A 10,765-nucleotide genomic window follows, 5' to 3' on the forward strand; every position below is an offset into this window, starting at 1 on the left:
GACAATCCCACCTGTCAGCTTCCTCGTGGGCTCTGCTTGTGGGTCTCCTCTGTCCTTTCCTCTGGGTCTATCTGTGTCACGTGGTGATGTCTCATGGGGGCACAGTGTTTAATCTTGTGGCAAACCAAAGTGAGAACATCAGTGGGTACAAGTGAAAGGGTCTTGTTATCTAATGATTCACTGCATACAAAGGTTGTATCACGATGTTTCTTTTCTGTAACCAAGTGGAATCACCTTTGGAAAGATTCTGTACAATGTTGACTTCATTATTCTGTGAGTACACTGTTATGAATGTGTCGTGTTTTACCAATACTTGTGTTGCTAAGAGAAATGAATCTAGTGTTTATAAAACTGAAATGGAGTACACTTTAGCACTTATTTATCAACAGTTCTTCTACTGTGTGAAAAGTATATTAGAATGTGTATTTGACTATTTCTGTCTGGTACCTGTAAACATACTTGAACATGTTAGATTGGTTGGTTTAGATAATATTCTATATTATGGTAGTAACTGCTAGCCTGGTTTTCTGAAGTAGATGTCCAGTGAGATAGTATTCATGAAATGTGCCACATGCTTATGTTTGAGTGTGACTTGATTAACTTTAATTGAATTAAAACTGAACGGCCACTTGCTGTTTTTATTTACAGGTGGTGCGTCTAGCTTGCATTCAGAGCAGCCTGATAAAAGTGTTCCTGAAGAGACAGAAATGGCTGTAGAGGCTGTGGATGCTTCCTGTATTGTGCCATCCACAGCCCAAGACACCGCAGGTGTCAAGGGTCAAAGCCAGGACAGAACCAAAGGTCAGTGTGCCCCCCCCCCCCACAGTACAGGTGGTCAAAATTTCATGCTCCCAAAATATGTATCATATTTTCTGTTTAATTAGCTTCAACAGAGTTTCTCTGTTCACAAACAATTAACAGATGCTTGTTTGCACTAAATGGGTGTTCAGCCCTTATTATTACTTGAAAACATTATATACCCTGTGTGTGTGTGTGTGTGTGTGTGTGTGTGTGTGTGTGTGTGTGTGTGTGTGTGTGTGTTGGAGTCACTCTCCGTGGTTACTGTATGTCTTGGAGGTTAAAGCACAACTCACATACTGTACTGTAGCATTTTTCCCTGACTTCACTGAATGTTTGTTTGAGCACAGGAGCAGGAATTACCGGGACCGAACGGTCTGTCCACACACACGCAGAAACAATGCTAACTCAACAGTCCTAGCTTTTGTGTGTGTTCAGACACTGTATAGTCTCTGGAACTTTATACTAATAGTTGACACCATGCTGAGGACACCAGTTTTAGTTGAGGAGTGTAGTTACATGTCTTACATGGTAGATGTCCTGCAGGATCATAGATTTAAAAATTGGATATGAATTCTCTTATTGCTAATGCAACCAAGTGCAATTCTTTGGTTACAGTTTATCATGTGAGAAGTCTGTTGAGATGCCTTTTAGACATGTGGTTGTGCATGTCAGTATGGTCAAAATGTGAAATAGTGTCCAGACCATAGGTTGTAGGACAGTTAAACTTTTCTCTTTTGTTTTGGTTTTTTGTCCTTCAAGCTAATCAGCACATTGAATTTGAAATGAAATAATGGATACTACATTAAAGTGCCAAGTCTCTTTAACTCTTTAACTTGAGTAGATCCATATAGAAAGAACTGTGTGTGGATGTAGCCCTTTTAACACATAGTTCACAAAATGTAACCGGACACTTGGCTACTAAATAGTTCTTGGGCAGCTGTGTTGTTACAACAGTAGTTCATGCACAGAACAAGTCAGAGATCCCAGAGAGTGGAGGGTTACCATATAGAATGAGATGGGGTTGCCTGTCAGTATGAGAAGTAAAAAGGTGATCATGCAAGTGAAAAGCATAATGAGGCTCAAAACAGCTGAATTCTGAGAGATATCAAAGATAGTTGTTTGCCAAAATCAGCAGCTGGATTCTAAAAAAAAGCAGTGCACACTGAAGTGCACAAGCCATTTGGATGAGCAACAAAACCTTTTCATGGAGAAAAAAAGCCCGTGTATGACTGCACAGCAAGTCATAATGCTGTCTAGGACATAGGCAAATCTGACCTCAGAGGTCACACAGAAAGGTCAGGATACAAGAAGAAACAAGTAGAGTTGTGGAACAAAGTGTGGGCAAACTTTTACCCAGGGCCAGACAGGGTCCAGTCCTCATCCATACTGTTGAAATACACTCACTGGCCACTTTATTAGGTAAATCTGTACAATTGTATGCAATTCATTGCAGCACTTTCGCCTTAACATCTGGCATTGTGGGATCAGTAAAGTCCTACCTACCTACCTTCTCTATCTGCTGTCAAATATCACTCAGAGTTTAAGCAGTGTTTGTAGAGTGTAAGGTTTATTGAGGGGGAAAAAATAAAAAACCCCAACAGCATCTGTTTCCAGTCCATAAAGCAAAATGACTACAGAGCTTGAAATATCCATTTTTATACTCGTCAGCTCCTCCTTGCCTCGGGTTTGCTTCATACCACCTCTCTCTCTAAAGCTTTTGATAGATATACTAATATCTGATTGGTTAATCTAAATTTCTAAAAAAAAAAAAAAAAAAATGGAATTACCTTTAATAAAACAAGCATGCTGTTAATCTTGGTTCAAGTCAAGGTTACATGATTGACATTGCTAATGACCAAACAGTCCCCCAAAATGTCTCTGATGCACTTGAGACTACCCAAGTGGCCTAAGTATGTCAAAAAAACATCATTAATGTGGCATGCAAGCATATTAATCTGTCATAATGTGGCAAATAGATGATATTAATGATTAAATGGTGGCAAGTAAATAATCACAGATGACACTTTGAGGCCACCAGACAAAGTAATGACTTGTGGTGCTGTCAATTGACAAACAAGCAAAATGAACGATTATAACATCAAAAAGGCTTCTCTCACCTAACTCTAAAGTTGTACAGTCAGTGACCTTGCCAGGTGCCTCAGTGTCTCTGCTCAGTCTGGGCAGCTGTCCAAACAACAGACTGATGAGCTTTTTTCTCTCTCTTACCTGCTTTAAGGCTACTAGGGTCACTTCACAGTCAGCTTTCTCATCTTCGCCTGTATCATTGTCAGCCTTGGAAACATCAATATTAAGCAAATATAATGAAATTGAGTAATGAAATAAAGCAAATAAAACTCATACATTTTTCACAAATGTTGCATGGACTGATGAAACAAAAATCATCCCCTATCAGAATTATGGGAAGAGGAAACTGTGGAGAAAAAATAGAAACAGCTCATCATCCAAAGCATTTCATCTCATCTGTCAAGTATGGTGGTTCTGTTGTAGCTTCAGCATGTATGGCTGCCAATGGAGCACCGGCATTTATTGATGATTTCACTGCCAACAGAAACAACAATGAATGCAGAGGCACACAGGAGCCTTCTGTGGGCTCCAATTCAACCAAAAGCTTCAGAACTCATTGGGCCACATTTCCCATTGCAGCAGGACACTGATTCTAAATACACGGCCAAAGCCATCAAAGAGCTCGACTGCTTAGGTCTGAGTTGGTCCCCCAGTCTCAGTCCGACTGGGCTGAAGACCAGAGGCAGAGAGGCCCACAACAAGCAGGAGCTGAAGGAGGGAGCAGTGACGGAGAGGAGCCCGAGGCTTCAGTCACTAACTCCAAAGAATTTCCCATTTAATATTAGATATGATGGTTTGGTTTGACTTCACTTCTATCAGTCAAATTACTTTTGAACCCCTGAACTTGGGACACTTTTGTTGTTACAGGGTCTAGTTGTGTTTCTCCATTCTTTTTTCACTGAAAACCTGATAATTATACCTGAATTTCCCTCAAATATTTTACTGCTGTACATTTTTATTATGTCGCTTTTTTGAGATGCTGCTAACAACATGATATGCTGAATGTTATAGTGGAGAACCAGTCGGCACTCCTTCCTTTAAACACACTGTTGAGGGTTTGTACTCTTAATTGTGTAAGAGCTAATCTCTGTCTCTTATTTTGCTTTCTTCTAGACCATTTTAAAACCAAACAGAATACTCGATGGAAAAAGAAGATCCGACCAAGTCAGTACTTTACTTTTTTTTTTTATCCGTCTCTGTGCATTTCAATGTCTATCTAACCTGTAGTGTAATACCAGATATGCAACACTAGAGGTCTGTATTGTTCTTCTTTAAAGGAAGAGTGAATTCAATTGAGGTCCTGGAGACGGTAGAGTAGAGTAGAGTACAGTAGGTACTTTATTGATCCCACAGTGGGGAAATTTCTGTGTTACAGCAGCAATAGAGAACAACCAACATAACACCATAAGAACAGACACCACCATAAGAACAGACGCATAAGAACAGAACTTCATAAAAACACAGAAAAGAACACGAGGACACAACTGTTGTAACTTGCTGCGCATGCGTACATAAGTACATTGTAACAAAGAACACTTAGTCTTAAAATATAAAGTTACATGAAGGCAACAAAGCATTACAACCGATACAAGGATTATAAAAGTAGCGTCATCACGTTACTTTTTACACAGCACAAATAAGCAAATCAAAGGCACATAAAAACAGGGCAAAGCAGCACTGGAGAGAATCAGGAACAGCAGTAGAGGCTAAACAACAGGCATTAGCCTACTGTAGGTCCAGAGTTTTATTGCTCTTTGTGTGGAAGGGTGGCAGAGAGGGGGGGAGGGGGGAAGCATGGTTTAATGTCCTCGAGATGGGGATTTTGGCCTGCCGGTGTTGTGTTCACCACCGAGACACCATGTTTTGCATGCGCATGCACGTAGCAGCATAGCCGGCCTGGGGATTTGTGAAGAACCATCACCACAGATCCGGGGATGGGTTAGGGGTCATGCATGATGGATGTTAGTTTTACCAGCATCCTTCTGTCTGCCACCTCCTTGATGGAATCCAGGGGGCAGCCCAGGACAGAACCAGCTCTCTTAACCAGCTTGTTGAGTCTCTTTCTGTCCCTGACCGTGCTACCTCCTGCCCAACCCACAACAGTGTAAAAAACTGCAGATGCCACCACAGAATCATAAAATGTCTGAAGGAGTGCCCCGCGCACACCAAAGGACCTCAGTCTCCTCAACAAGTGGAGGAGGGTCTGGCCCTTCTTGTACAGGACATCAGTGTTGTTGGTCCAATCCAGTTTATTGTTGAGGTGGACACCCAGGTATTTAAAGGTGTCCACAATCTCATGGTCTTTTTCTCTTTGCAAAAAAGTCTTGTTTTTAACTAAGCTGTGTTTAACCTTGAAACATGGATGGTGTCAGGTTGATTGTTTTGTCATTTCTACACACAGTGTAGGTTTGTCAGAAAAAAGGTCAGGCGTGCTAAAGGCTTTCATCTACCTCAACAATGAGCTGTCATCACTGTGACATAAGCTTAATTCTGTACATTGGTTATGACTCATATTGTACTGTCAAAGTACACCACAGCACCTTTTGTCTTTTGTAATTAACCTTTAAGGAAACTAAGCAACCTGTACCTAGTAAACTGTATCACTCCTGTTATACTCTTGTGGTGTGCAGTTAAAATTGATTAATAATTCAAATTTGTGTAACTGATTGGCACAAAATGGATATGGTATTTGTTTTATTATGGATATGACATCCTTCCTGTTGTATCCTGTTGTATGTCTGCAGCGTTTCCCCTGATCTTCATTAAGCACTTCCAGGGAAGCCTGCCACCGGACACAGAGGGACCAGAGACTGTCCCTGAGGCCGACTTCGACTTTGAGGAGATCACTGCAGCAGAAAAACAAACTGTATGTCGTGTGACATTTACTCTAAATTAGTTTGATGCTCAGAACATGTAGTGTACACATACTCTTTGGTCATATTGCTGACAATCATATAATTACTCAAAGACAAGGTCTTGTGTGTGACTCCTAGACATCACACAGAAATATGTAAAAATGCAGTGTCAACCACTAGACCTTTTGGAGAAATGATTCTGATTCTTTTTTCTCAGAAGGGTGACGGCAGTTCCAAGGCATCAAGAAATACCAAGAATCCTTCAGAGAGAAGTGAGAAGACAGCCTGCAAGTTGTCCACCCCAAAGAAAGGCTTAATGCTGTCTCTTTCTGAGAAAGAGAAGCTTCCAAACTGGAACACAGGGGTCACGCCAGAGGAAAATCTCATTAATACAGACACCAAGACCACAGAGCAAGATGAAGACCAGGTGAAGGCTCACTGTATTTATATATTAAGAGAAGACTTGATATAAAAACTTGACCTTTTTTAATCTCCTACTACTCTTCCTTTCTACGTTATAATGCACTGGTGCACTGATGTGACGGAGACAAGAGGAATTAATTCCACATTATGTTGACTGCATTTTCCCTGTCCTCTGATGTTTTATCAGTTACAAGCAGAGACAGAAGCAGTTGAGACTGAGACAGAGGCGGGCCAGGACAGAGAATCATCCCAGAGCCAAACCTCTGCCTCATCCCGCTCAGCCTTCCAGCTTATAGCCAACGCCTTCAGGAGGACATTTAGCATGACCAATCCCTCCAGGAGCTCCAACGCTGCAGTCACTATGTATGCATAAATACTTGGTTCATATTTTCTTTTAAGCACCACATTAAAGCTGCTGTAGGCAAGATCTCCCTATGACAATTCACCTATCTAATCAGTCTAAATTTCTTCTTATACTGTTAATTTTTGAATTTCAAATTAAATTTTACCAGGCGACGCAAACGTGACATCCCCAGCAAACAGAGGCCCATGTCAGAGGGAACGCTCAACTTTAGCTCCCTCCTCAGCTCAGGAAGTCCCGAGCCAGCCGGAAAGCTTGATGCTCGGTGGATGTCTGCAGTGGCCAATCCATGGGGGGCTGGGCAAGACCTGCCCTCTTTGCTGCAGCAGGTGTCCTTAAAGAGCCAGAGGGGCTCTGCAAGGATGTTCTCTGATGACATGGGCTCATTGCCCCGCAGGAAGGTCAACTTGTTCTCCTCCCTGAGGCTGAGGAAGAGGGAGATGTCCGAGAGTGAAGGGAAGGACCAGGAGTTTCAGAAGGAAATCAGGACTATCCTCACTAACCTCAGAAACAAAGGTTAGTGCAGCGATTCCTAACCTTTCTGGGTTGTGATCTTTTAAAAACACAGTGAAATGAAATGTATATTTCCCAAGTTGTATTTCTGTGTAAATTGTTAGTGACGTCTCTTGTTAAACACTAAAAATATATGAAGATGTCCATCTTTTCCCTTCTTGTAAAATGTTTGTGTTATACATATAATCGCTTTATAAAGCTGACATGTCTAACAGTAAAGGATTACCTTTTGACACGTATAGCATAAATGGAACAACATTAGCTTTCTTTTCGAGTTATTTGGGATTGTGTTTCTGGCTCTGGTTTGGTCTCCACCAATTCCTGAGGAAAATATCTGGCTCTTCATTTGCTTAATGTTCCACTGTGTCCCACAGCTAGCCACCAACTTTGTGTCTGCTGTTTGCTGAAAATGGCTGTCTACTGCTGGAAATGATGCTGATAAAAGCCATCAGACTGAATGAAAACAATCAAGTTGAGGGCCTTAAAACCAAAATAATGAGCTGAAAGATGTTAAAATGCTCAGTAGAGGTGAAGGGGACTACAGAGCTAGGTGATAATTCTCTGTATGAATGACCCCTTTCACATTGCACATTAATCTATTGTGAACATTGAAATATTAAGTGGAGCAGCTTTAAAGTGAGGAAGTGTGTAGTTGTGACAGGCTGCAAACGTCTATGAGCTAAGTTCAACCAAAGGGTGATGTTTCCTTCATAAATTTTTATTTATATAGTTTCTGAGGCCTTAAGAGGTTTTAAACTTTTATATCACATTTAAAAACAACATAAATGAAAAGTCTGAAAAAAAGAACAAAAGTCGCAACAGAATGTTTTTCCTTATTTCTTATCCTGTGACTCCTTAGGTTTATTTTACAACCACCAGGTTGTGAACCATTGGTTTTGTGGGTTCAAGTGAGAAGTGAAAGAAGTTGTTCATGGTTCCTCTCTGTGACATTTTCTACAAATAGTTGTGTAACAGCAAGAAGGAAACTGTAAAATGGCATCTGTTATGCTTTTTAACAAAGTTATGACATGTACAGAGTCAAATCAAAAATATGTTTTACATATTTATAGGTTATATATTACAACTGTTTTGGAATTTCATGCAAACTTGAAATGTTCCTCAGCTATTCTCACTTTTTTGTTCTTGTTTTTAATCTAGCCTCTAGTCAACAGAATCTGGAAGAGCCATCCTCTAGTGACGATGAAAATGAAAATCTGACATTCAATCTGAAGGTTTGAACAGCAGGCCGTTTGTGTGTGGCCAGTGCAATGCAAGTAAATGTTACGTGACTGTATTTGCATATGTGTGAATTTTCTGTAATACTGCATCCTTTCTGTCCCAGCACGGTACAGAGAGACGGAGGCAGAAGCAGGAGAAGATGGTGGCCCAGCAGGCTAAAAGAGAAGAGCTGAAGAGGCTTCACAGAGCTCAGGTTCATTCTTGGTTTATAAATTCGCTCCTTATTTAATTGAAAAACATCTAATACCTGTTGGGCTGAAATGCGTTTTCAACTGATTCATCTGTACTGGATTTTTAAAACTTGTTTGTTTGACCCATATAAAAGTCATTGTAAAACCTCAAGCTGTTGTTTTGCATGGATGTAACAAACAACATCTAACATGTTAACTAGTGAGCATTAGATTTTACACAGTTTCTGTTTTATTTGTCCAGGTTTTGAGATACCTGTCTCAAAACAATGAATGTGACTGGCATACTGCTGGAAGTGTTCTCAACACTGGAAAATTATATGGAAAAAACAACAGCATTGTTTCTTTCCAGAAGTGACGTCCTGCTTCCCCTGAATAATGAAATCGTTCATGACCATCTCAGAGAAGGGTTTACATTATAAATGATGTATGTTATATATATGTGACATTTTTGGATTGCCAGGTGATCCAAAGACAACTGGAGGAAGTCGGAGAGAAACAAAGAAGCCTAGAGGAGAGAGGAGTGGCGATAGAAAAGGTCATAAGAGGAGAAAGAGGTACTAACAATACATGCACACACAGACCTGTGCCAGCTGAACAGGACATTACAAAGCTGCTTTTAATGACAGGACTCAGTGCTTTAATATATTTTGGTTCAATCTACAGTACAGCTCACTGTGAAAGCTGTTATTTGATTATTTTTTTTTAGATGCTTTCCCCATACTTCTGTGACCACTTAGGAAAAGCATTGCCATCTAATCCTGGTCTGTTTAAAAGCCTCTTCATACAGTTAATGGCTATACTCTCAACAGACAGTGAGACTTCATTGTTACAGTACAGGGATGTGTTTGTGTTCTACTGAGGTTTGTGTAGATATTTGGAGTTAATTCTTTCTTCTTTTATTTTATGCAGACGTGATATTAAGATTACATTGTAGGATGTAGGATGAGCAATGTAGGTTCTATAATGATGAAATCCTGGATTTAAGTATTATATCTCCGTATAATGTTAAGTTCACTTAACTCATGCTTTTTGAATAATCTTTCCAGATCTGTAATCTAACAGATTTGTATTTTAAAAATGTACTCTAAAATGTATACTGTTATACCTTTTATGTTATATTTATTTAGAATATTCTACACTGAAAATTGATTTAAAAGTACTTTACTTTTCTCTGTTTATACATTTAACATATAAAAATACGCTTTTATAGGCATGCTTATAGTCTTGATGTGTCACAGGAGAGGGATGTTTATTACTGTACATTTTTTGACATATTTGAATAGTTTCTTGTACATAACTAATATTTAGTTTTAGGATTTGTATTTTTGATTGTTTCTATGTGTGATTTGAATGTGCAGTGCAGGTTGCTCAAAGGTTGATCATGGTGTTAATTTAGAAACACCTGTGTGAATTTACTGATGATGTCACTAATTATAGATAGATTACAGGTGTGAAATGTGAGCACGCAAACATTTGCTTGTCAACAAAATGCTTGTTAGCAAATTTGCTTTTAAGAAGACCAGTGGGTTAAAGTGTTAGCCACTGGTAGGAATTTTTCACACAACATGGAAGCTCCTGTCAGGCATCATAGCAGCTAAGATGAGCAGGCACATGGCTCAATACACGAGCAGTGCCTAGAAAGGAATTGGTAGTAACACCTGACGAGCAAAGCACCAGCTACTGGTTGATAAAGTAGTCACTCGAGACTTCAAGACCAGGCACACCAACCTGTGCACTGCCTGGATTGACTAAAAGAAAACCTATGACTCAATGCCTCACACATGGATCCTGGAATGCTTGGAACTGTACAACATCGACAGGACTCTAAGAGCCTTCATCAAGAACTCAATGGGAATGTGGAAAACAACCCTACAGGCCGACTTCAAGCCAATTACACAAGTCATCATCAAGTGCGGTATCTACCAAGGAGATGCTCTGTCCCCGCTGCTGTTCTGCATAGGGCTGAACCCCATCAGCCAGATCATAAGCAAGAGTGGTTACAGATACCGACTGCAGAATGGAGCAACCATCAGCCACCTCCTCTACATGGATGACATTAAGCTGTATGCCAGGAGTGACCGAGACATCGACTCACTGATCCACACCACCAGGGATCTACAACCAGGACATTGGAATGTCATTCGGACTGGATAAGTGTGGTCGAATGGTAACAAGGAGTGACTTAGTGATCCACACCACTAGGATACTGGCATAATAACCTGGCCAAAGGAGGAGATAGAGGCCACTGACATCAAGACAAGGAAGTTCCTTACAATGCACGGCGGGTTTCACCCCAA

General features: G+C 40.4%; 1 protein-coding gene across 1 annotated transcript in view; it reads left to right on the forward strand.

The window, feature by feature from the left end:
* Positions 1 to 10,765, forward strand: part of mical2b (microtubule associated monooxygenase, calponin and LIM domain containing 2b) — a 64,842-nt gene that overhangs the window by 51,267 nt on the left and 2,810 nt on the right. Inside the window, exons 26-34 of the mRNA XM_020604277.1 lie at positions 649 to 801; positions 4,000 to 4,050; positions 5,631 to 5,752; positions 5,959 to 6,168; positions 6,352 to 6,527; positions 6,677 to 7,041; positions 8,197 to 8,270; positions 8,381 to 8,470; positions 8,929 to 9,022. Coding sequence (XP_020459933.1) covers positions 649 to 801; positions 4,000 to 4,050; positions 5,631 to 5,752; positions 5,959 to 6,168; positions 6,352 to 6,527; positions 6,677 to 7,041; positions 8,197 to 8,270; positions 8,381 to 8,470; positions 8,929 to 9,022 — 1,335 coding nt within the window. The remainder of the gene's footprint in view (positions 1 to 648; positions 802 to 3,999; positions 4,051 to 5,630; positions 5,753 to 5,958; positions 6,169 to 6,351; positions 6,528 to 6,676; positions 7,042 to 8,196; positions 8,271 to 8,380; positions 8,471 to 8,928; positions 9,023 to 10,765) is intronic.

This window comes from Monopterus albus, unplaced genomic scaffold, assembly GCF_001952655.1.
Source record: "Monopterus albus unplaced genomic scaffold, M_albus_1.0 scaffold65.1, whole genome shotgun sequence".
NCBI classification, from domain to species: domain Eukaryota; kingdom Metazoa; phylum Chordata; class Actinopteri; order Synbranchiformes; family Synbranchidae; genus Monopterus; species Monopterus albus.